General features: G+C 39.3%; 1 protein-coding gene across 6 annotated transcripts in view; it reads right to left on the minus strand.

Annotated features, from left to right (window-relative positions):
• The window catches only part of LOC140730083 (uncharacterized), a 64,271-nt gene extending 44,330 nt beyond the window's left edge, over positions 1-19,941 (minus strand). For 3 of the 6 annotated variants that reach the window (XM_073050218.1, XM_073050217.1, XM_073050214.1), the window contains exons 1-5: positions 19,235-19,546; positions 17,036-17,406; positions 16,385-16,439; positions 4,664-4,781; positions 2,164-2,211 (exon numbers count right to left, since the gene is read on the minus strand). In XM_073050218.1, the coding sequence (XP_072906319.1) occupies positions 2,164-2,211; positions 4,664-4,781; positions 16,385-16,439; positions 17,036-17,406; positions 19,235-19,287 (645 nt within the window). In that variant the 5' untranslated portion in view covers positions 19,288-19,546. Of the gene's footprint in view, positions 1-2,163; positions 2,212-4,663; positions 4,782-16,384; positions 16,440-17,035; positions 17,407-19,234; positions 19,608-19,905 lie in introns of those variants that run through there. The other 3 variants (XM_073050220.1, XM_073050219.1, XM_073050215.1) reach the window with 3 other exon arrangements.
• Positions 19,942-25,779: the final 5,838 nt, after the last annotated feature.

The following is a 25,779-nucleotide window of genomic DNA, read 5'->3' on the forward strand; positions in this document are numbered from 1 at the left end:
TACTCTTATTTGATAAATAGTCCAGTATTTCAATAAAGCACATTTTTTAAACTTACAATGTTTCATAATTTCCTAACCCTTCCTGTGTGCCAACACATCTATTGTCTACAGATCTGCTCCAAGATCCAAATTCATTGCTATAATCAACTTTAATGAAGCTCAGCTATAGAGCTCTCAGTTATCAAGTGCTAGTCTTCCAAATTCTGTGACTAATATGATTTCAATACATTAGTATCGTTAAATGTATAAAATCCAGATAATGGTGTACTTACTCTGTGTGTGTGTGTGAGAGAGAGAGAGATTTATTTATTTATTTATTTGATGGACGATCGATGTTATGGCTTCTCTGCAGCTTGTTTTGAACATACAAGGACACACACACAATCCTGAGTATTGATAAAGGACTCTCTCTCTAAGTAGCCCATGAGGGCGAGTTTGTTTCCATCGGCTACGAAAGTGTGATTGTCACATAGTTAATCCACAGGAGTGGGTTCTCTGGTGAGGGGAAAACCTTTGTGAATACCATATGTGTGTTTACCCTTCTGTCTGGGTGTGGTAGTTCACTGAAAAAAGGCACCCCTGTGGCAAATCACTGTTGGAGTTATTTCGTATGTCGTGGAACTGGATAAGTGTGAGATTGGAGTAACCTTGTGGAATCTACTGGTGTGTCGACCCTTGGCTGGGTGGTGGTTTCGCTGAAGATGGTCCCCTTTGTAATAAGCTACTGTTGGTGATAATCCATTCGTGGATTCTGCTTGAGTATCCTGTGGCCACCACTTTGGAATGCCCCGTAGCTGAATTCGGGTGTGCTGAAAGGATATGCGTTGAAGATCACTGTTGGTGATATTTCTTGTGTGGAGTGGAACAACTTTGGAGATAAAACCTACTGCTATTGTTATTTTGTATTGCTGTCGTGTAATCTGTGGAATATCGACGATATTGCCTTCTAACAACACTTGCCCTTGGATTACAAACATCTCGCATTAACTAACCTGTGCATTTGAACTGAACTTTTCTTACATACCATCATTTACCACCTAAATGACTGTATCATTTACCACCTAAGCTTGAAGAAGTTTGGGGACTTTATTTTTACACCTATATATGCATAACACCATTAACTCTTGATTTACCTGGTTTAATTTACTATATGAGGTAGTTACTAATAAAATAGTGTTTTGTTAACAGCAAAACCAGACTCCAGGTGTGTTCTATTGTTGCTGGTACTTTTACAGGGTTGCATGTACGTGACATACCCAAAAGGAATGTTTCATTCAGACATTTATTTTAAATCAAGACAACCATGGAGGCTGAGCATATTCAAGAAAAACATCAAAAGATTTTTAGATACTACAAGAATCAAGAGATTACGGAGTTAGCACAGAAAAGTAGTGATGAAACAGAAGATCAGCCATCATTTTACTGAAAGACAGCAGGTATAAGTGAACTGCTTTGATTTGTTCTCGCACAAGCTTTCTAAATGAAAAGTCTTACACACTGTACAGGATTTCATTGGATTTTAACATTAGCAAAAAATAAAATAAAATAAAAATAAAAAATAAAAATTTATATAATGTGTAGAAATCAATCATAACAATCAGCAAAGAAAATCATGACCAACATCTTTGTTCATATCAAAATATTCTGAATGGAGGACATTTCTTCCTGCCTGTAAATTAATTTCATATAAAGCATATTAATATTTTAAAACATTATCTGCAAATTATAAATTAAATGAATCAGAAAAAAAACATTTTAATTTAGTAAACTGGAGCTTGGGAGAGCCGTGATGGACCAGATGGCCTTTTTTCTCTCACCATGCTTTTGCACATCTATCTAAATTAATTTTTCAGCATTATCCAAAATACCTTTGTATGACTTATATTATTTTGATCTCAACAATAATCTATGAAAATTCATTTCAGATCTTATTAATTCTTTGACTGTATTTATTTTAGGTTGCTAAATAAAATTTTCTCAATTCCTTTACTTTGTTTCAATGCATTCTTCGAAATTATTAATTTAGATTGGTTGGAAAGCATAAATCAATTTCATGAGTGAATTCTCCCCAATTTAAACACCAAAGTGCCATTGATATTTTTGTTCACTTTACATTTGGTCAGACACTAGATGAAATTGTTTGCTGGCTATGCAAGGACTTACCAGACTCTCCTCCATTACCTCAGGCCCTGTATTTGTTTTTTGATTCACCTGAATAAACAAAAAAAAATACAGTAACATGAAAGAAAATTATGAACGTTCTTGAGCTAATCTCACTTCCGATGATAACGTGACACTTAGATTAGATTATTGGCAGATGACACAATAATTGGCAGAGTTGTGGCTAGAGGAAGACTGTCAAAAGACTCAGCAGGGTACTGACCAGTTGGAAATGTGGACAGAGCAAAGGCACGTTTGTCCTTAATACTAATATATTAAAATCAATTAATCTAATATTTGCCTCTAAACCCCAGTTGAAGTGTAGCAATTTAAAGGTTATATAAGTTTATTTTGTTTCATTCATGGTTCTCTTACTAACATATTTTCCACCAAAGCATCTCATTTTGAAGAATAATTGATCATGATTACTTATTGAGATGCTTTCTAAGTTGCATCTTGGAAAATCTGGATAATGAACAAATTACCCAAGCACGAGATGCGAGTAATGGACAGTTATACACCTAATAAAACTACAAACAGACAGCAAACAAAGAAAACTACTTTCACAGTATTAGTGGGCAATCAAGCAAGCCAGTCAGCTTGGAAACTGTAAACCTCGTTAGTACTGTTGGAAATGCACATATCTTAAAATTGTTAATAGTATAAAAGCTTTGGGGAGTAAAGAGATGAGGTAACTAACACCAGGTTTCTGACATGCTCCTCCAGCTACTATATTTATGCTCTTGACCAAATTTTTAATCCAGCGATGGGCAAAGGTAGTGTCACTGAATATCAAGAATACGTAAATAGACTTTTTTTTAGTTTGAAATAGTCATTTCTTGTTGCTGGGTGGACTCCAGTGTAGTAACTTCATTGAAATACATTTCTTGGCAAATGGTTCAGTTAGTCCAGGATCTCAAGCTTCAATACGATAGCCATAAGTTTGTAAGCTCTCATGTATTTCTTGTACCCAGTGTTCTCACACATTTCTTGGATCTACAGAGTAAATCAAACTGGCAAATGACTGGATTCTATAGTCTTCTCAGAATGTAGTGAGATGGATCCTCCACTTCATACTGCTTTTTGAACTAAACAGCAAACGCTGCAGCCTTATCTGTGCGACTCAAGCTGGGCCTTCACTTCATTGAGCACGAGGATGTTCTTGGAGTCTTTTTTGACCCGCCCCCCCCCCCCCCATCCCCATTATCTGTTTAATTGTCCTCCACTATTCATGACTAGATGTGGCACGGCTTTGATTTCATCAATCAGCTGCGGATTCACTGAGCCCTGTGAATTTGTTGTATCATAAGATCATGGGATCATACAGTAGCACAGCACAGAAGTATCTCCTTCGAACCCAGATGTTTCTGCCAATCCTATTCACCTCATCAGCCTGCATGTGGTCCACATCCCTCCATTCTGTGCATGTAATGCACCTTTCTAATGCCTCTTAAAAGTTTTTATCATATCTGCCTCCACTACTCCTCATGGCAGCTCTAGGCAGCTGCCAACATATAAAAAATCCTTGCCCCAGAGATTTCCTCTGAACTCTCTCCCCACCATCTTAAACTATGCCTTTTGGTATTTAACAATTCCTCCCTGGGAAAACCGACCATTATCTATGCCTCTTATTGTTTATACTTTTATGAGGTTCCAAAGGCCCCTCAGCCTCCAACGCTCCAGAAAAAAAATCGTTCGTCCAATCTTTCCCAATAGCTAATACTCTCTAAACCAGCAACATTTTGATGAACCTCTTGTGCACCCTCTCCCAAGCCTTTACATCTCTGTAATGCAGTGACCAGAACCATACACAATACTTCATATGTGGTCTGTCCAAAGATTTATAAAGCTACATGACTTCCTCACTTTTATACTTAACACCCAAATTTTCAAAGGCAAGTATGTTGGATGCCTTCTTTATCAACCCATCTACTTGTGTTTTCATTTTCAGGGAAATATGGACTTGCACCCCAAGATCCCTCTGTACATCAATGCTCTTAAGGATTCTACCATTTACTGTATGATCTTCTGAAGTGCAACATCTCACACTTGACCAAATTAAACTCCATCTGCTATTTCTCTCTCCTAATGGTCTATATCCTGCTATATCCTTTGACAACTTTCCTCACTATCCATAATCCACCAATTCTTTGATCAGCCACAAATTTACTAATAACCATCTATACTTCATCCAAGTTATTTATGAACATCACAAAAAAACCCAGAATATGCTAAATTTGCTTCCAGTATGTATGAAGTTCTGTGTCATAACTGGCAAATTTGCTCACTTTAGGTACAAATGGTTCTTCTTTCAGCATATCCATCCTAATCAACTAAGGTTGGTCCTCTGGCTTTGATTGCAATGGTAAAGAAATGGATATACTCAACCACAAGACTATATTCTGGTGAAAGCTGAGGTACAGCATATAACAGTGCATGTGGGTATTGTGAAAAGAGAATAACCTGTAGGGGAAGATGGGAGAGAAGAGATAAAAGACCTTACCAATTTACTGATAGTCACTGCTGGGCTAAGGTAGTCATTTTCCAAAATCAACCCTTCCTTTTCTTCCGCCACAAATTCTTGATCTTTAATATTAGTCTTTTCAGCTCTAGAAACAAAACTACAATCATTTTACAAATGGGTTCCATTTTTAAGATATCCATAAGTTGCTTTAATCCACGAGTCAGAGATACACAATGATGTGATACAGTAACCATACCTCCACAGTATTGTCGCAAACATGAGGAAATCTGCAGATGCTGGAAATTCAAGCAACACCACAAAATGCTGGTGGAATGCAGCAGGCCAGGCAGCATCTATAGGAAGAAGTACAGTCAACAGATCATTAGTCCTGATGAAGGGTCTCGGCACGAAACGTTGACTGTACTTCTTCCTATAGATGCTGCCTGGCCTGCTGCATTCCACCAGCATTTTGTGCGTGTTGCTCCACAGTATTGTAATTGAATGGTGTTAGTAAGGTCCAATTAACAAGAACTATTATTTGTCTTCTGTTGCCTTGTTATAACGGTACATAACTGCAATACTACACACTAAATAGCTGGTTTTGATGAGATTAAAGTACTAGTCCATGCTATATTAATAGATACCACTGTACAAGTATCAATAGAAGTCAATTTCCAAAGCAACACTCATAAGTGGCCTCCCTGGTGCAATGGCAACCTACAGTATATTCTTAAAAGACCATAGTGTCAGATTATCACAGGGAGATTACATATAAACGGTCTGACCCATCTCCTCCACCAACCATTTATGAAGCTTATTTATAAATAAATGCCCATCAGTTGGGCATTTGTAACCTGGGTGGTGCCTATATATGTAAATCTTAATTATTTTATATCTTTCAAGAATTCTCTACAGTTGGATATATACAGTATATGGCCTATAATTTTTTTAAATTTTTCTCTGGTGTCTCTGCTCAGATAATAAGGTAGCACACTCAAGTCATGTGACTATCCCTGCATCTGTTATGTTCCATTTAGTTTTGAGTAGTGAATCTCACCAAACTGGTACTCAAGTTGGTCTTACTGATAATACCAGGGTTCTTTTTAACTTCACTCTTTTCAGTTGTCAAGGTCAGCCAATATTATTCATTCCCAAGGCGGCTCAAAAGGTTACACAAGAGAAGATTCATAACCTTAACATGAGTATAAAAGATTAAGCAGTCATCTGATGTAATACAACTTCATCTCTTCATCTACATTAATCTGTACAGAATAGAAAATAATTTGCAATCATCTTGATGTAGTATATGTGCTAATTTTCTTTTATTTATTGTTTTGAGTGACATCTATTACAATAAAAGGTTGAATATTTTAGTGCAAAATCTGATGGAGGAACTCAGCTGGTACAACAGCATCTGTGGGGAGAGGATCTGTCAACATGTTGGGTTGAAACCCTGCATCAGGTCTGAAGTGGAGAGGGAAGATAGCCAGTATAGCAGAGAGGTGATATAAGGGTTAGGTGGACTGAGAAGGATAATGGGAAGGAGGAGCCAGGTGGGGAAAGCAGAGGCAGTTGAATAATAGCTGGAAGCAAACAAGAGGAAGAAAAAACAAACGGAGCCAGTTAAGGAGATAGAGGATGTAGGTGAAGAGACACAAGGTGATAAACAAGGACACAAAGGCTACGAGCTCTGGAACCTGCCAAGTAATGAGAAATGAAAAGCAGATGGAATCAAGAGTGGAGGGGGAGGTGTAGGAGTAGGTGGGTGGAATCAGGATATTGTGGTTTATGGAAAAGGTAACAAAAATAGAATGAGAAGTGGATCTTGGGGGTTTGGGGGAATGGTGGGTGCAGTGGAGAGTAGAAGCGAGGGGGTGTAGCAGAAATTGGAAAATATATTGTTGGGTTGTAGACAAATCAAATGGAATATGAGGTGTTCTTTTAGTGTCTCACAGTTCACCCACTGTATGTGCTTCCCCATCTGCCTTTCATCTTTCCTTTGAAGGTTGTGCAATCAGTTCAGTGTTGAGGTTAGTGAAATTATTCACACTGGTTAAGGAGCCTGATGGTTGAAGGACAATAAATGTTCTAGAATACAAGATAGCGAACAATGTGACCAACAGCAATGTACATAAGGCTACTTCTTTAAAAGATTCTACTACTAAGCTGTGTGCAATTGGAACCTGTAAGTTACACTTCGATGGCGTGTTTTTGGACTGATTGAGTGATCTGGTGTTTGTGAGGGAGCTCGGTGAGGTTTTGGAGCAGAGTATACAGCCTAGGGACTGGAAGCCTGGAGACGGGGTGTGAGCCCATGATCACCTCCATTGCTTCTCTCTGATTGAGGTGAAGAGCCCATGATTAACTCCATTGCTTCTCTCAGATTAAGGTGTTGAGTAAGGTTGAAGTTGATGAGGGTGAGAGCAGAGGATGGGCAGGTGTTCGACACTGTCTGCCTGCATTTGACTAGTCTCCCTCTCCGCTGTTGGAGCTAAGTACAGGACTTCACCTACTAAGCAACTTTGAGCCCCATATCTAAGAAAGATGCGCTGGCAATGGAGAAGGTCCAAAGGAAGTTTATGGAAATGATCCCAGAAATTTGTCTTAACAGTGAGAGAAAACAAAGCCAAATATTTAAAGGAAAACAACATTACCTCTCCAATGACCAAGAGAAAAACTCATCATTCTGGTGTGGCATTTAATTATCATCTGTACATTGTAGGAACGCCAAAGTAAGGACATCTAGCTCTACAGCTAACCTGATGACGACATGGATAACTTCTGTTCTCAAAGCAGGGAAGGCTGACCTTTTGACAACTAATCAAGTAAAATACTGGTTCCTCTCTCTTATTTTGCGATGATAACAAAACATTAAAAATACAAAATCCAGAATACTACAGTACCCTGCTATGTGGAATGTGAACAGCATATGGCACTTCTGAAGTAAGAGTGATCTGATATGTGAAAACATGCCTCCAAGTGTGATTTACACACAGATAATCAGTAATTTCAATTGGAAGATGGATTGATAGTTTAAATAAATTAACTTGAGGGATTATGAGGATAGAGTGGAAAGATAGGGCAACTGGATCACTCAACAGAGAACTGGTATGGACGATGGGCTGAATGGTTCCCTTCTGTTAAGTCTATGATAGTGTCAATTTGACCAACTGTTGATCTTCTGTCAACTACATCTTTTTCTGTCTGACCAACTCAAAACTTTTCATAATATTAAAGACTTCTATTAATTTACTGTTTTGACTTTCCTTAAACGAGATCCAATTCATCCTTTCCTGATAAATATACTCTTATTTTTTGAATCATCTTTAAAGACATACTTTACAATCCTTTTCATTGTCTCTATATTCTTTATAACAATTCAACAGAAAAATATGCAATAGTATGTTTGCTCTCACCAAAGTTTAATACATTTAACATAACTTTCTTACTTCAGTTCTACCCCTCCAAAAATAAACTGCAGTACATGGTTTGTTTTCCTTACGCATTGCTATCCCATTATTTTTAAGTGATAGATATATTTGCATTCCAGGATCCACTTGTTCCTTCACTCCATATAAACTTGCACCTTTCAGTAGTAAAAGGTCTCCTTATTCTTCTACCAAAATGTAGAACCTCATCTACTGATAGTTCCCCATTTTACAAGGTTATTATGTCTCTAGGTACTTGTTGCTGTGCTCACTTTGATTTGATTGAGTTGATTTCACTGTTTCCCCAATCTGGTATCATCTCAAATTTAGAAATTGCATCCCAGCAGTGGTCCCACTGGTGATCCCTGTGGAAAACCATTACATACTTCCACTACGAATAGTGCAATTCTCTGCTTTCTGTCCTGTAATCAGTTAGCAATTTATTCTGCTACTTGAGTTGATTCTGTACTCTCCAACCCTATTATCTATTAAGAGGTAAGTTATCAAGCTGTTGAAAATCTAGATAAATCAACTCTAGTACTTGGTTGTCTCTACTGTTACTTTTTTGAAACATTCACTAAGTCTACTCATACAAGACTTTCCCTTTTGAAATCCAGGTTTACTATTCATTATGAGAAATTTCATGTAGGGATACTTTTCTATTCTCTCCTTTAATAAGGGTTCCCGTATCATTCCTGCACCAATGTTAATCTGCTTGTTAAGAATTGCTATTACATTAGTGGTTTGCCAGTCATTCAGTGCTGCAGTATTTCTGAATCAATTATTAAATATGCTTTGTAATGCTTCTGCTTCCATAGCTTCTTTTCAAATACATGAATGTAATGCCTCTAGACCATGTGTTTTACCTGTTTTGAGTATTATCTAACTTTAATATATCAGTCTCCATTTTACATGCACTTGTCTCTTTACCCACCGCCAAATGTCATATCTGCCTGGTCTGTCTCCCTGATAAAAAACAAATCAAAATAAATATTTCTGACACCTTCTCCTTGTTACCTATAGTAATGTCCTACCTCCCCCCTTACATATATATCTATAATTTACTACGATGTTTATTGTTCCTTAATACCTTAATTTGAGTTTAACCTCTGCCTATAGGCTTATTTGACATCTCTTCCTTCATATTTTCTCTAATCATATGCTCTTTGGTGTAAGTGCACCCTATTTATTATCCTCATTGTTCCCTTGTGTCATGCACAGAGACTCATGAGTGTTTGTTTGTTGATGTATCAGAATTATTGGTTATCTGGGAATTTTGCAATATGCCTTTTTTTAAAGCTCCAGATTGTGAACTTTCACTAATCTTCTGAGACAGAAATGGAGAGAAAATATATAAATTCCACCCCGAAGATATTGGAGCCAGTATCATCTGCATTCAAAAATAACACACTAACAGCTAGAATACTGAGGTGGGATCACAAAGATAGGAGGGACATTTAGCTAAAAAAAAAGAACAAAGTCAACCAAGTGGATGAGGTGATTTGCAAAGCAAAGAATGCAGCAAACCAGTGTATTTGGCTAAGACAGTGGTGCTCAAGGGCTGGAGGTGAGGTTTGTGGTTAAGGTCAAGGACAGGTTGAGTGTGGGGTGTGCTGTCATAGGCAGATCCTGTTCTGGCTCAAGGGAATACACTGACAACTCCTGGAATTACTTTTTGGGAGGATTCCTCCATGTTAAGAGTTAACGAATTCAAACATCAGTGCTAAGTCTTGCCACTAACTGTAAAATTCTGCCCCAGAGTTATTCAGCTTTAGACCAGTCCAGAATTCTATCCTTGTGGATATGCTGCTCTGGTTAGGTAAATAGGAAAATGGATATTCTGTAGTGATATCATGGACAGTACTTAGTTTTGTTTATAGTCAGTGGCCAGTTCATTAGGAACACTTGTTTGTTCATACAAATATCAAATCAGCAAATCATGTGGCAGCAACTTAACGCATAAAAGCTTGCAGATATGGTCAAGAGGTTCCGTTATTGTTCAAACCAAATGTCAGAATTTGGAAGAAACATGATCCAAGTGACTTTGACTGTGGAATGATTGCCAATGCCTGATTGGGTGATTGAAGTATCGCCAAAGATTTTCCACACACAATAGTCTACAGCATTGTGGTGAACTACATATACCTGTCTGGACTGCTCCTGTGGCTCCTCCCACAGACCCCTGTATAAAGGCGATTGAGGCCTGAGCCCGGCCTCATTCTCCAGGATGTAGTGTTGTTCATTCTTCCAGTCAATAAAAGCTGATATCTCGCTTCTTATATCTCAGAGTGAGCTATTGATGGTGCATCAAGCATATATGTCAAACTCAAGGCCCGCGGTGGAATTATCTTTGGCCTGCGAGATAATATCTAATTACTATTAAAGCTGGCCCCAGTAATCGAAGCGCCTATGGCGTATGATATGGCTAATGCTGAGTTTATTCAGGTACCAGGTTTTCAGGGTTTTTAGTGTTTACTCGGCAGTCTTCTTCATAAGAAACGGAATTTGTAAAGTGAAACACTTTGTAGTTATAGCAGAGACTGAGACACATGAGAGCAGGCTGAAAAAACGGAGGCAACGAAAGCTGCGTTCGCACGCGTCCGACTGATCCGGCCCGCATGAAGCTGCATTTTGCTCAATCTGGCCCGTGACCTAAAATGAGTTTGACACCCCTGGTCTACAGAGTTTACAGACAATAGTACAAAATAAAAATCAAAACTCATTCAGTGAGAATTAGTGCTGTGGGGAAAATGGCTTATTAAATGAGAGGTCAGAGGAGAATGGTCAGACTGGTTCACGCTGACAAGAAGGTGAGAGTAACTCAAACAACCATATGTAAGAACAGTGGTGTGCAGAAGAGCATTTCTGAATGCACAACACGTCAAACCTTGAAGTGGATGTGCTACAATAGCAGAAGACCATACTGGTTTCACTAGGTGTACCTAATAAAGTGGCCACTGAGTGTATATACATTGTAGTGTCAATGTATATGTATAGGATCAATGACATGTACCCCTCCTCCCTTGCTTCTTCTACTCCTTGCCTATTCTTTCTTTTCCCACATTCCAGCACATCTCCCACCATGTGCCCTTTCTGATTCCCTTCACATCTCCTGCTCCCAACAGCTCAAAGTAATCTTGACAAACACGAGGCCATAATACCAATTACAGCCAATTGCCAGCCATCAGCAATTCACTGGAAAATGCCTTTGTATTTTTGACCATAACAAAACTGACTGAGGTTTGTTAGTTGCCACATATTGCACTTGTTCCCTGATTAAAAGGCACAGGATCAGTTCATCCCAAAGTGTCGGGCTGGGGTGGGGGTGGTAAATGAGGCACTATGGCTAACAAGGGAAGTCAAAGACAGCATTAAAGCAAAGAGAGGGCATACAAAATAGCAACAATTAATGGGAAGTTAAAGGATTGGGAAGCTTTTAAAAAACCACAGAAGGCACCAAAAAAAGCAATAAGGAGAACAAAGAAGAAATATAAATGTAAGTTAATCAAGTCTATAAAAGAGGACACTAAAAGTTTTTGGAGTAAAAGAGAAACAAGAGTGAATATTGGACCCCAAGAAAATGATGCTGGATATATAGTAATGGAGGACAAAGAAATGGTGGATGATCTCAATAAGCATTTTGCACCAGTTGTCACTGTGGAAGACACCAGAAATTTAAGAATTTCAGGGGACAGAAGTGAACTTAGTCTCCATTAATAAGGAGAAGCTGCTTGGGAAGCTGAAAGGTCTGAAGGCAGATGAATCAACTGAACCAGATGGACTACACTCCAGGGTTCTGCAAGAGGTTGTTGAAGAGATTGTGGTGGTGTTAGTAGCGATCGCAGAAATATCACTAGATTTTAGAATGGTTCTGGCAAATATCACTCCACTTTTTAAGGGAAGGAGGCAAAAGAATATGAAATTACAGGCCAGTTAACCTGACTTCAGTGGTTGGAAGTATTTAAGAGCCCATTATTAAGGATGAGGTTTCAGGGTACTTGGAGACACATAATAAAGTAAGTAGGTAGGCCAAAGACACCATGGTTTCCTTGAGAAGAAATCTTGCCTGACAAATATGTTGGAAATAATAGGCAATATATACAAAATAGTCAGTGGATGTTGTTCACTTGGAATTTAGGAAGGTCTTTGACAAAGTGTCACACTTGAGGCTATCAAACATGGCAAGAGCCTTGGTATACAGGAAAGATACTGACAAGGACAGAAGATTGGCCAACTGGTAGGAGGCAAAGTGCGGGAATAAATGGAGCCTTTTCTAATTGGCTGCCAGTAACTAGTGGTGTTCCACCCAGATTGGTGTTGAGACCACTTTTCACATTATATGACAATGACCTGGATGATGAAATTGATGGCTTTGTGGCCAAGTTATGTGGATGATACAAAGATAGGTGCAGGGGCAGGCAGTGTTGAGCAGCAGAGAGTCTGCAGAACTTGAACAGATTAGAATAGGTAAAGAAGTGACAGATGGAACACATTGTAGGGAAGTGTATGTTCATGCACTTTGGTAGAAGAAATAAAGGCACAGACTATTTTCTAAATGGGGAGCAAGTTCAGAAATTGAAGGAGCAAAGGGATTTAGGTGTACTAGTGCAGAATTTCCTAAAGGTTAACTTGCAGATTGAGTCAGTAATGAAGGCAAATATAATAGCATTCATTTCGAGAGGATCAGAATATAAAAGCAAGGAAGTAATCCTGAAGTTCTTTTTAAGGCATTAGTCAGACTACATTTGAAGTATTGTGAGCAGTTTTGGATCCCTTATTTATGAAAGAATGTACTGGCATCAGAGAGGTATCAGAGGTGGTTCACGACAATGATCCAGGGAATTAAAGGGTTAATGTATGAGGAGTGTTTGATGTCTCTAGGCCTTTTCTCACTTGAATTGAGAAGAATGGGGGGGGGGGGGGGAAGAGGGAGAACCTTATTGGAACCAACTGAATATTGAAAGGTACAGATAGAGTGGTTCCTTAAGGTTGTTATAGCTGGGGGTGGTAATGGGGACAAGCTCCCATTACCTATTAAATTCTCCCAATGGCATGTGCCTCAAATAGCCTCTGACAACCAAGCCCAGCTCCTGACCTTCACATGAGGCTTAGCTACTAAGCCCGGCGGAATCTTTTCTACTGACAGAAGGGGCAAAGGGAAGTTACTGGTGCCTTAAAACCAGATGTTTTGGACAGCAGAGGCTTGTCAGCCATGGTTGGCAGCTCATCTAGAAGGTGAACTCCGATCTCAAACCTCAGCTGCCTTGCGGCTATACCCTCTCATGGGGAAGGCTTTGGAAGTAAACCCCGGAAGTAAAAATCCAAAGCTGGAGTTCCTAGGGTAGTCTTATGTTGGGTCAACACTGACTGGCGACTCCTCAGACACTGCTGGTACCGAACTGTATCGGTCTCTGCTGTTCCTTTGGGTTCATCAGATGTGTGGGGATGGGGGGGCGGGGGTGCTTCCTACATGGGCAGCAGCTTGCTCTCCGCCTCGTACTCCCCAGGCTTGTGTATCTGGACAGCAAGGTTGCAATATCCATGGTCGACCATGACTGAAGGATCATTATTTCATTCGGATAAAGTGGACGTGAAAGGATATTCCCAATACTGGGAGAGTCTAGGACCAGAGGGCGCAGCTTCAGAATACAAGAACTTCTTTTTAGAATAGAGATGTGGAGGAATTTCATTAGCTAGAGAGTGGTGAATCTGTGGAATTCATTGCCACAGACGGCTGTGGAGGTCAAGTTATTAGGTATATTTAAAGCAGAGTTTTATTTAAAGGATTGGTTTCTGATTAGTAAGGGTGCCAAAGGTTACAGGAAGAAGGCAGGAGAATGAGGATGAGAGGGATAATAAATCAGCCATAATCACAAAGCCACAAATGGCAGAGGAAATTCAATGGGCCGAGTTATCTAATTCTGCTTCTATCCTTTATGGGATGTGTTTGAGTCTTATCAAGCAGATATATACAGCTCTTCCAGGATCACTGCTGGGATAATTGCTAGTTCATAAATTTTTGATGTGTTTTTTTTGTTTAGTGGGGATCACTACCAATTACAGATATAGGATATTGTTTCCTTTAGGCTCAGGACTTTACCTTTGTCGATTGGGTGGGGAAAATAAGGGCAATAGATGGTTCAATTACAATTTTGAATTGGACATCCTATTTAATGTATTAATCCTTACAATGAGGGACTCTTGGCAACCCGAGGACAGGGGATGGATGTGGAAAAGAGACACAGACTAGCCAGAAAAGAACAGAAAAAGAATGAACATAAAGAGTGGGAGGAGTGAAGAATTCTGCACAACTGTGGGTTAGATTTTGCCTGCTTTGTATTACCGCTTGTAAATTTTACCTGCCAAGGACATACTGCAATAAATAGACTTAGTCTTCACACAATTCTCAGCCCCATTCATGATATCACATGAATCTTGAACTAACAGGCTCCTGGACTGGCTGCAGGAACGACTGGCTTTGTGGCTATGAACTCACCTTCATGAATGTCACTTCTGAATGTTATTTGTTTACTTTTTATTGTTTGCATGATTTGTTTTTTTTTGCACGATTTGTTTATTTTTTGCACATTGGGTATATCACAGTCCTTTTTTTAAAAAATGGGTTCTATTAGGTTTCTTTTTATCTGTAACCTCCTCTAAAGAGATGAATCTCAAGATTGTATATAGTATACATTCTTTGACAATAAATGTACTTTGAACTTTTAATTTACTATTTAGGACAGCTTTTATTTGGTGGGAAATTCTATGCTTCAAAGAAATTAAATTTTATTTTCAAGACCCAAACTTAAAAAAATTAAAAAAAAACTAAATGAAACTGCCTCTCTGGAATATCTTCTCTGTCAATATTCTATAAACTGAAATACAGACAGTACAAGCGGAATAAATTTCCATTTGAAAGACAATTTTATCTCCATGAAAACAACACTCAAGTACTATGAGCATTCAGCAAGCCAACACACTCAAGTTATGGAACACCCTTCTACATCAACTAGAACCTTGGATCCGATTCTGCATTCCATACTGCAAAAGGGATACAAAGCCTCAGGAAAGGATGAGGGGCATCATATGTAAGAATACTAGAGAAATTGGGATTATTCTCCCAAGTTAAAAATGTTCAAGAATGAGGGTGTTGAAGGAAGATTCTAAATAATCTCATGGTTTAAATTACTATATAGTCTAAAAGAAAGTGGATGATAGAAGAAATCCCAAAAAGCCTGAAATAATTATATGTATTGGAGATTCAAATGTTGAACAAAGGCGCGAACTGTCCTGTCTCAATAACTACTGACCAGTAGCTCTAACATCAGCCATTATCAAATAATTTAAGAGACTGATATTAGTCCACACACTGCCAGCCTCCCAAACAATCTGGACCCCTTGTAATTGTCATACAGGAAAAGTAAGTGTATGCAGGATGTTACCACCCTTGCACTAAATTCAACTCTAGGTTACCTCCACAATAAGAATACATACATCAAGATGCTATTGATTGATTTCAGTTCAACCTTCAACATGATAATACCCAAGAAGCAGATCTCAAAATTCTTTAACCCTGGTGGCCCTCATATGCAACTGTTTCCCAACAGTTTAGACACCTTCTTATACTATACCACCCCAGCACATCTGCAAAGCTTCTTTACAAGACCAACTTAACTTATTGAATTCAGCTGGTAAGACAAATGCAGCAGATATATTGGAATACAATGATCTCAGTCAAGAAATATTCTCCTTATGATCCCTTGCATTAATATTCGATCAAAATATCAATATATCTCTTTTGCTTTAAATATTAGATCAAAAGTTTGGAAGCTGTACTAAACAAAACTGTAGAAATATCTTTGCCATCAGATTAAAGCAGCTCAGGATGACAAAGCAATCTCAATTTCACAACAACTATGAATGGGAAAATGTTAGTAATGCCCTTAAAAGCTTGAAACAAAACTGAAAAGTAGGTGCTCCACTATTCTTCACTTGACATCCTTCTTTAGAGAAGTCATTTCATGATGCACTGAATGCTTTATGCATAAGTTACTCTCTTCTAACTTACTGACACCAACAGCAATATTGAGTTCTACTGAGCATCAGAATGCTGTATATTTTTAGCATTACATCTGCAAAGGGGTGAAAACGACTCACAGCGGAAGAAAAATAAAGGCCACATATTTATATGTTCAGATGAATGTACTCAAAATACTGCTTGAAAAAACAGAAATCCGGCTCATCTATTCCTATAAATTATTAAACTAACTTATTCTCCATCTCATTATTAGTAACATCAAAGAGATGTTTTAGCGTTAAAGTTTCAACTTACTGATTTGTTTCCTCACTAGAAACATCTTCAGGTTGACTGGCAATACTTGGAATTTCTGTTAAATATATAAGGAATAGGTTAAATTGCACCAAAGTCTTGCCAAATCAGATTCCTTGAGGCTTGCACACATCTATGCTGTTTACTTTGATGCAATTACTTTGAATCAACACAGAATTATTTGCATCATTGATTACATTAACATTTAAGTCAGAATAGTCAGGAAAGAGGCTGATGTACCATCAGGGAAAGAACACATGCTTACAAAAGCATGAAAATGACAATAATAAAAAAATCCAGTCTGTATTATGCTTTAAAACTTGTGTAATGCAAGAAAACATTTTATACAAAATCATGTACTTAGTTAGCACTGATCGATTTCCTTTCTGCCATCACAGATCAGCTCAAATATTTATATTTTACTGAATTCTTTGAAACCAAATTCAATTTGTGATTGAAAACACACATATCTAACTAGTTTTTTTTAAAAAGCAGAATTTCCAACATTGTTTCTAACAAAATAAGCTTAAAGTAAATTTAAAGCATTTGTAAAACAGTTCAAATATGCAGATAAATGTAAATTTGGCTTGTGCATTGAAGTAGCAAGAGGCTAGCTAAGTTCTTGTGAATATAAAGTCTAAAACTTCATCTAACCTCCACAGTAAGAATCAATGGCGCTATGTAACATGAAGACTGCAGAGGATTCCGGCCTGCACACAAGTGATGGACAGCTCTTGCTCGATGTAAAGCTCCTTCTGGGATGCAAAAAATTGTCTTCTCCATGTTCATGAAGCAGAAGCTCCCATCTTGTAAGTGGCAACGTTGGCAAAGATATTGGTTGCAAAGTTGTAACTGTATTATATTCTGGGATATCTTTTAGTATCCAGTTGGTGGTTTCCAGTAGTGTATCCAAGCTTTTACTTTTTCTCAACAATTTCATAACCTTAATTGTCGATTCACTATGAAATTTTGCCCAAGTCATACTGTAGCTTTTATCAACAGAAGTTGCCATACTGATTTTTATTCTGTTCAAGAAGGAAATGAAACATTAACAATTCATCCAGCATAGATATATATAATCTCAAAACACCTTTGGAAAATCCCAACATTTTAGATAGAAAATTCAAAGTGGATTCTATAGATCGCATTGATTTCAGCAAATTGATACTTAAGCAATTCAGCTATCACATTACATCATTAAATATTTAATTATTATTTCATTTCTGTTTCCCCAAAATTCATGTTTCAATCTGCATGATTTTAAAAACACAAAAAATTGCACAGAGCTGACAAAGATAGATTTTCACAAGTATAAATGGATATTATTTTCACATATTTGAAATGTGGTCATGTTACAAATGCAAAGGGAGCAGCATTAAGTCAATGACTCACCTTCAGAAACTTCCTTTTTTATAATTTACAAGCAATAGAAAACAATGACAGAAATGGCTGGCCACAATATTTTCAAATGGCAACACATCATAATAATGAAACAACAAAGATGGTAAGCAAAAAATACCATAAATAATCAGGTCAGGTAGTATCCATAGAGAGTAAAAGACCTATTGTCAGAAGTGGATAAAGTTAACCTCCAGAGGAAAAAAATCAGTAGGAGTAGACAGATCAAAAGGGAGGGTTTGTGATAACATGACACTGTAAGAAACTGGATGACAGAATGAGCAATGGTGCCGGCTAAAAGAGGGTGCTGAAGAATAGTGGATAACAGAAGTACAAGTAGATGATTAACATCTGAAATTAAAAGAGAAATATTTATTAAATCCTGGAACAAAAATGGAATGCTTGATTGATGTTATCATCAAATTCAGAAACCAATATTGTGTTAGCCAAAAGATTAGATGCTATTCCTTTGGTTTCGCTGGAATAGTGGAGGAAACCAAATATGAGTGTTACAGTGGGAGTGTAAGGGGGGATCTGACAGAGTGAACCAGGGTACTCAAGTATAAATTGACATCTCAGAATCCTTAAAAAGAGATAGAGAAACTGTATTGAATATTGGCATCATGAACAGTGATGATAAAGGGTCCCTTACTCTTACTCCGGGTGATATAAGCACAAGAAGAAAAGTGTAAGAAATGGAGCAGATGTGGTTGAGTCGGTAAACGGTACTGTAAAAACCTTTAACTGTTATTCTCAAAGGACTAGTACGGAGAATGGGGGCAAAGAAAAGCTGGAAGAATGGAAGAGCCTTACAGGACTGTGAGAAGTGTACTCAAGGTAACAGTGGGCTTGTGAGGGATAATTCTTACCATCTCCTGAAATGGATAGAGAAATATAAAAAATAGTATTAATAGAGATGGACCACGTGAAAGCAGAGATTGGCAGTAAAGTTGATGAAACTTTCCCTTTCTTTCCTGATTAGAAACCAGCGACAAAAGAGTATTGATATTCAAGCAACAGGCCTCAATAGGTCCAAGACAAGGACTTCCCCACATACAACACAAAGAAAGAAAAAGCATAGACCAATACAGGTTCCCGTTGTTACATGTTTTTCTAAAGGTCACTCAACACAATTTAAAATACGAATGGCTTCATATTTCCAGCAATCTCATTTTGTTGTGTTCCCCCAGCACGACCACAAACTACATTTACTCGTTAGCTAACGTAGGAAGTTACAGGTCTCCTCCTAGAGCGGGAAATAAAACATATGCGGGAATGGGACCGAGTGGCTCCACTGTCTCTGGTAATTTCACACATAGGCAATAATACACTTCCTACGTTCCCCAAATTACCAAACAGTAGGGCACGACTCCATGTATAAATCCAAATAATTTAGAATCGCGAATAAAGCCTCGTCTGGCCGGGCGTGACCGTTGTTTTGCAGAACTCCCTCACCTCACCACTAGAACTTCCCTCAGACAATCTGTCGGGCAAGGTGGCTCATTCATCAACCGGCCAAAGCGCAAACTTTAGCGGCGACGGTACCCTTTCGTCACCAGCGCCAGCGTTTGTCGACTATTGCTTCAAGGCAGGCGCGGTCCGGGGAGCTTCCCGCTACTACTACCCTCCGCGCCCCGTCACACACGAGCGGGTCACCGCGCAGACTGGCGACGGCGGCGCCAGCGCCAGCGCCAGGCCCCGGAGGCGGCTGGAGCCTCACCGGCAAAGACGACCGCGGGCTTTGCTTCACTTGCAAAGCGGTGAACGACGACGACGTGAAAAAGTCCGGCCCGCTGCCCGGTGTCGCGTGTCAAGCTCGCCAAGGCACACGGCCACGCGCCTCCCCCCCTCCCAACTGGGATCGTGCACGTGCACCGATCGTCGTGCGGAGGGAATGAGGGACTCGGCGGCAGCAAAGGGACGGATAATCGACGTTTCGGCACCAGTGTGGACTGGAAGGAACCCGGTATATTGAAGTGAGAGGGAAGGCTGAGATGTAGGGTCGGCGGCAGTAAGTGGAACCAGAAGAGAGAAGGGTTAGGGGTGCACGAAGAGACGAGAAGGAACCCAGGTAGATAGGTACGCAGCAGGGACTCTCAACCTTTTTCGATGCTGTGAACACCTACCATTAACTGAAAGGTCCGTGAACTCCAAATTGGGAGACCCTGATGATGAGCAGATCGAATCACGGGAAAGGGTGCTGAGTCTAGGGGTGGTGGGGTAGGAGTGAAAAAGGTGAACAAGAAGAGAGAGAACTGGGGTAGGCTGGTTAGTCCGTGAGCCAGTACCATCTGAGGAGAGTAATGCTCACAGTGATTTTTGGTATACATCTCTAGAGTTAGAAAATATGTCATAGCATTGCACCAGTGGTAGCTTTATTACTTCAAATAAGTAATCACTTTTTGTATCTATTCCATATTAACATCAGTACAGCAGAAAATGTTATCCCATCCCACAAAAGGTAAAAAACCTCATTTGGAGAGATTTCTGGAGTTTTATCAATGTCATGATATTTTCCTTTTTGTATCAAATCAAAACAATCTTAAGCTTTTGTCATAGCATATAGAATTACAGTACAATAATTCAAATGTGGGGTTCCACACAGCCATAACCTAGGCCCTATTTGGTTGTAAAATGAATACTGTACATTTAATCAAAGACTGCTTTCCATACTTGGTTTTCCATACTTGCATAACCTGAACTTTCCACACTCTCTGAGGTGGATGCCTGGTTCTCACAGTCTTCCAGTCTACACATGTCAGTACACCTGAGGCCATTTGCAACACACATACATCTTGGGAGTGAACATTTTATTGGACATTTACAGGCCAGTATATCCAGGATGGCATCAGGTGCTGGCTGGCTTTCCATCCAGTGCACCATCAACTGTTCAGCTTCCTCTTCTCTCTTCATTTTCCATCCTCTGCCAACAGGGCTTGGCACTTGTGGGTCCTTCTCCAAACATCTTCTCCATATATCAGCCTGGTAGCTGGCTTGCTGTGCATGCTTTGTTAAGCAGTCCTTGCTTGGTGGGAGTTGATGACTTTTGATTTTACCTTTTTTGGCACAGAAAAGGTGATACCTGAGCTCAATGACCTTGGTGGTCGATGCTTTTGGGGCATACAGGAGACAGTCCTGAGGAAGGGTCTCGGCCTGAAACGTCGACAGTGCTTCTTCTTATAGATGCTGCCTGGCCTGCTGTGTTCCACCAACATTTTGTGTGTGTTGGTTGACATGTAAATGCCTCCAGTTTGTCCATCAGTTCTGGGGAGAGGTCCCATTCCTGACCCAACTCTAAGAATGTATCCTGAGTTTCCCTGTTGCTGATCAGAAGTTTTAGGGCACTTGTCTTCCCTTTGCCTGCAAAAGCGCTTACAGTGTCACATCCTGTATATGCATGCAACCCGATGAGAGCCCTACAAACTTCTGTGCCAACAGTGGCAGCAACCTTCCTGATGTCTACAAGCCTTGTATGGGTTCTAGTGCCACACTTCTGGAACAATGAGGCCTCAATCTTGTCACAAAATGCTAAAGACATGATAAAGACATCTGTGTCTTCTGAGCAGATCACTACAGATTGATATCTCTCTCTTGTGACATGGGCAGCATGAAGATGTAGGTGGCCATCTGCTTCTTGCTGACACTGAAGAGCTGACACCTCCTCACTGTCTTGAGATGTAATTCTGTAACATTTGTCATTCACAGTTGCATACAGAATCTTCCCCTGTAGCTTTGCTCTGTACTCCGCCTTCCTCCATTCATGGACTATGAAGCTAATGAGACTATTTTTGTTGCTGACTTTGGCCAGGAAGCTCCTCCACTGCCTCACCATCTGTGTGCATCCAAACAAAGACCTGTCTGCTTTCAAGATGATCGCCCTCTCATTTGATTTCACTTCTTTCTTCTCACACATATCACTGAATGTTTTCAGCTTGTTGGTTTTCATTGGGTCATGGAACTTCTTTGCTGGTGGGTCTTCCTCTAGTCTGTTATCCTTGAAGGTTGCATAGCATTGCTCACCAATCTCATATGCCTTCATCAGGTCGGAGGCAATGTCCTTGGGGGCTGCCTTTGCCATAGAGATGCTAATGAGGTCCTGCTTCTCTGCAAATGGGTTCGTGCATTCATGTACAAGTCTAACTGCTGAAACGGCTTCCTCATCTTTCTGGATTCTTAGCTGCTGTAGTTCCGCATGACAAAGCTCTGATTTGTTGCCTTGCACCATCTCCCTTAACTGTCCCAGGAATGCACTGCGGTGCTCAGCTGTTATGTAGTAACGCTTGATAGCTCCAGCATTCAGGCTGAACTGTGATGTGTCTCCAGGAGTCTGTGTGTCTTTGTTCACTGTGGCTTTAATAGCCTGGTCCACAGCGATCTGCCAAAACAGGTTGTTACTTGACAACTGCACTGAGAATTGGCCTGTCTTGAAGGCCTCACACACAGAAGGATTCTTTTCTGGGGGGGGGGGGGGTTTCATCGTCTGAACAAAGTAAGAGGACAGGTACCTGGCATAATTCATCTTATCATAGGTAAAGCACCATGGGATCATGGTTCTTACAGCATGGAGGTGCAACTCCCAGTCCCCTTCACGAGAGGCGCGCAGAAGCCCACGTTCTCTACCATGTCAATGTATGATATCCAGAATGCGGATAGCTCTCCATTGTTGTGATGGAGGTGTTCCAGAAAGTCTGCCCACAGGGTTATCAGCTCAGCTAAGAGTGGACTTTGCAGCAGATTGTTCAACTTGTGTTGGTTCAAGTCACTGGCCATGTTGTTCACATTCTCTAAGAATGATTTGAAGAAGCTACCACCGCAGCAATGCTATCACATTTTTTAGCACTAGGGTTAGACCAGGTAGACATGAGAAAGAAACGCAGAAAGCGGGTTACCTGGAAAGGCAAAATTCAATGTGGTGCATTTGGCCTGTAGTCTACCCAAAACAGTACCGTAGTCCACCATGAGGAGCTGTTTTCCGAATTTGTGTTTGTCCTCACCATGACGGTGGCAGTCAGATTGCTGTGGGAATGGGAAAGAGATTTGGAAAAAAAACATGAATCTAAAAGCTCATGGTTCTCAAAGGTAGAGAGCAGGCGTTCTGCAAAATGATTACCTAGTCTATGTTTAATCTCACCAACAGAGGAGCTAAAGTCATAAGCGCTTAACACAATAGACCAGGTTGGAGGAAGTGCACGAAAATCACCTGGTTTTTGACTCTTCATGGTGGAGAGCGATGATGTGTAGAAGCTAAGGAGGCTTCAGAAGCAGTGTTTCTTCTATCATGAAGCAACATCAGAGTTTAACCCTCAGATTTGCTATTGAATGAAATCTTGTTTGTATTTCAGTGTTACTGTTTTTAAGTTGATAAATTGGGATTAGGGAAAAGTTCAAGTACTTCTGCTTAATGGTTGTACTGTTGTAAGGGCTCCCCAAATGAGCATGGGAAATACCGTGAAACTTGGTGGCTTTCATGGCGTAAAGTAGTCAGCAGGGACAAACTTAAAGTATTTGGAACACCAGTACTATGAAATAGACGTATTTGGAATTAGGATATGATTCTGGTAGTATTTTGGCAGTTGTTTCACACTTATCACATTTCATTCATCTGTGAAGCCGGCCAGCAAAGTTTTCCTGCATACCAGTGATCTGGGGTAATGTTAGTAACTGATGTACAATATTACATGCCAGGATAAAATGTAAAAGTCATATACATTTATATTTGCATATTGAAGTCACTGGAGGACTTTTAATCCTTTCTGCCTTTTTCTGGCATTTTACAAAACTCTCATTTTCCCATATTACCCAATCTTTTCTTGCTAGGGTATTTTTCTAAAAGCAGATTTGCTGAGCTGGATATCTGGAAAACACAGAAAATGGTGGAGATGCTCAGCAGATCAGACAGCATCTGTGGAAAGTATTAAAGTTAGTAGCTCAACTGTTTCGATAGAAGATTATCAACCCAAAGTGAGTGATGTTGCCTGACTTGCTGAACGTTGGACCATTCTCTGCTTTTATTTCCTGTTTTAAGTTAAGTTTTGAAACCTGCATTAATTTTGACCTCACTACCCTATCAGATTGTGCATTTAAGACAATAACATGGTATATAAAAATCTCTGGATTTCCAAGTTATTAGATTTGTGTGCTTTTGTTACCAGCTTTTCTACTAGAGGAAACAGTTTATCCTTATTTATCAAAGGCCTGCATTGTTTTGAGACTCATTGTGATTTACTTGAAGTATCTTCAAGAACAATCCAAGTTTCTGTAGGCTTCATCCCTTATTCCAAGTATAATTTTGTTTTCTGTGTAAAGGTTTGACCTCCTGCTTTAAAAGTAGTGCCCAGAGATGGCCTCGTTACTCTTTGTGAAGCCGAGCCAATGATCTATGCTTTAGAAAAAATTTAATTTATATTACACTGCGGTAGAAATCTGTCTTCAGGTGTTTGAGCTAGATGCACAATTGAGTGGTTTGTCACATTATACTTCACATCTGAAATTTTGTTTCTTTAAATTCAGTGGAACCAACTTTGTAACGCGAAGATCAGTGGACATCGGCAAGTTTGATGCAGGCAGCGAAGGATGAATTTTAGCACATCCCTGTTTGTGTAGCTTGATTATTCGCTCCTATCCATTTTTACATTCTACTGTTCCTCAGCATTTATTCTTCCAAATCCAGATTGTTACCTGCCAGTTGCAAAATAATTCTGAAATTAATTCTTTCCACTTTAATAATTCTGCAGGAAAATTAAAGATTGCTAGTAATTTAACTCCATTTGGAAGGGCAAAACAGGCAATGTAGTCAAACCTTTGTATTCTGCCTCTGAAATGTATTGATTTCAACATAATTCAAAATATTTCAGAAACAAAGTACAACATAATATTATGACTATAAAGCTGCAGAAGGACGATTTCCTAAGTAAGAAATTTGAGCAGTATCCCAGCTGATGGATAGTATTTTAAGTGGTATCTCTATTTCCTCTTCCAGGTTTATTGTAAAATGTCCACACTCCAGCCATGTTGTTGCTAGAATTTAACTTGTAAGACAAACTTTTTGTGTTACCCATAGCACCAAAGTCCCATTTGGGGTTTTTGTTTTGAAATAATTTTCTTCTGAGCCAATGTGCCTTCACTGTGAACTGTTAGGGCTGACAGGATGATGGAGAGAGAGGAAGATATTGGCATCAGTTTGCACTTGAGGATTGGAAAGCTGGTACAGATGTTAATGCTTGGTATTATTCAGATTTAATCGTCCTTGTTGGCAACCTTTGCACTTTCATTTCTTTTAAATAATACATACTGTATATTTTATCATCAACATAATTTTGAAAAGTATTTTGTTTGATGGGTGGAGTCTGGGAAAAGTGCATAGTCTTAAACCATTCTTAAGGCTGACGTAAAGAAAGGCTTCTTGACATCATCTTCACATGAGATGACATTGAGCTGAAAGATTAAATCTGTTATTTTCCCCATTAGTGGAGGCTAAACTGATGAATGTTTCCAAAAAAAAAGTGATCTTTATTTTAGCTCGTATTCACACAGATGGTAATGGAAATGTCCTTTCAGTTTTGCTCAATTGAAAATTTTAAATAATTTTAAGATTCTGTTAATCTTTTAAGTTTATGGTTCCAAAACAAGAAATTGGATTTAAGAAATGCAGATAAGTCATGATTTAATTGGGGAACAGATCTAGCTTACTCCTGTTCATATTTTCCTTGTGTAATCAGAAATTATTTTTTTCCGAAGGTCTATTAGAAAATTCTGTTTTGGAACATGTTGTCTATGGTTCATCTGTAGCACTCTAGTCTATCAATCAGGAGATTGTGCATTGAAATCCCAATCTAGAGAGCACAACAATTCAGACCAACATCTCAGTACGGTACTGATGCACTATTGCTGTGAAGATTCAATTATTGAATATATTCAAGACTGAAGTAAACCATAAAAAGAATCAAGAGGTATGGTGAGGTAGGAAATTAGAAGTTAGGCTAAAATCAGATTGTTCACCA

The sequence above is a fragment of the Hemitrygon akajei genome, chromosome 7 (assembly GCF_048418815.1).
Source record: "Hemitrygon akajei chromosome 7, sHemAka1.3, whole genome shotgun sequence".
Taxonomy (NCBI): Eukaryota; Metazoa; Chordata; class Chondrichthyes; order Myliobatiformes; family Dasyatidae; genus Hemitrygon; species Hemitrygon akajei.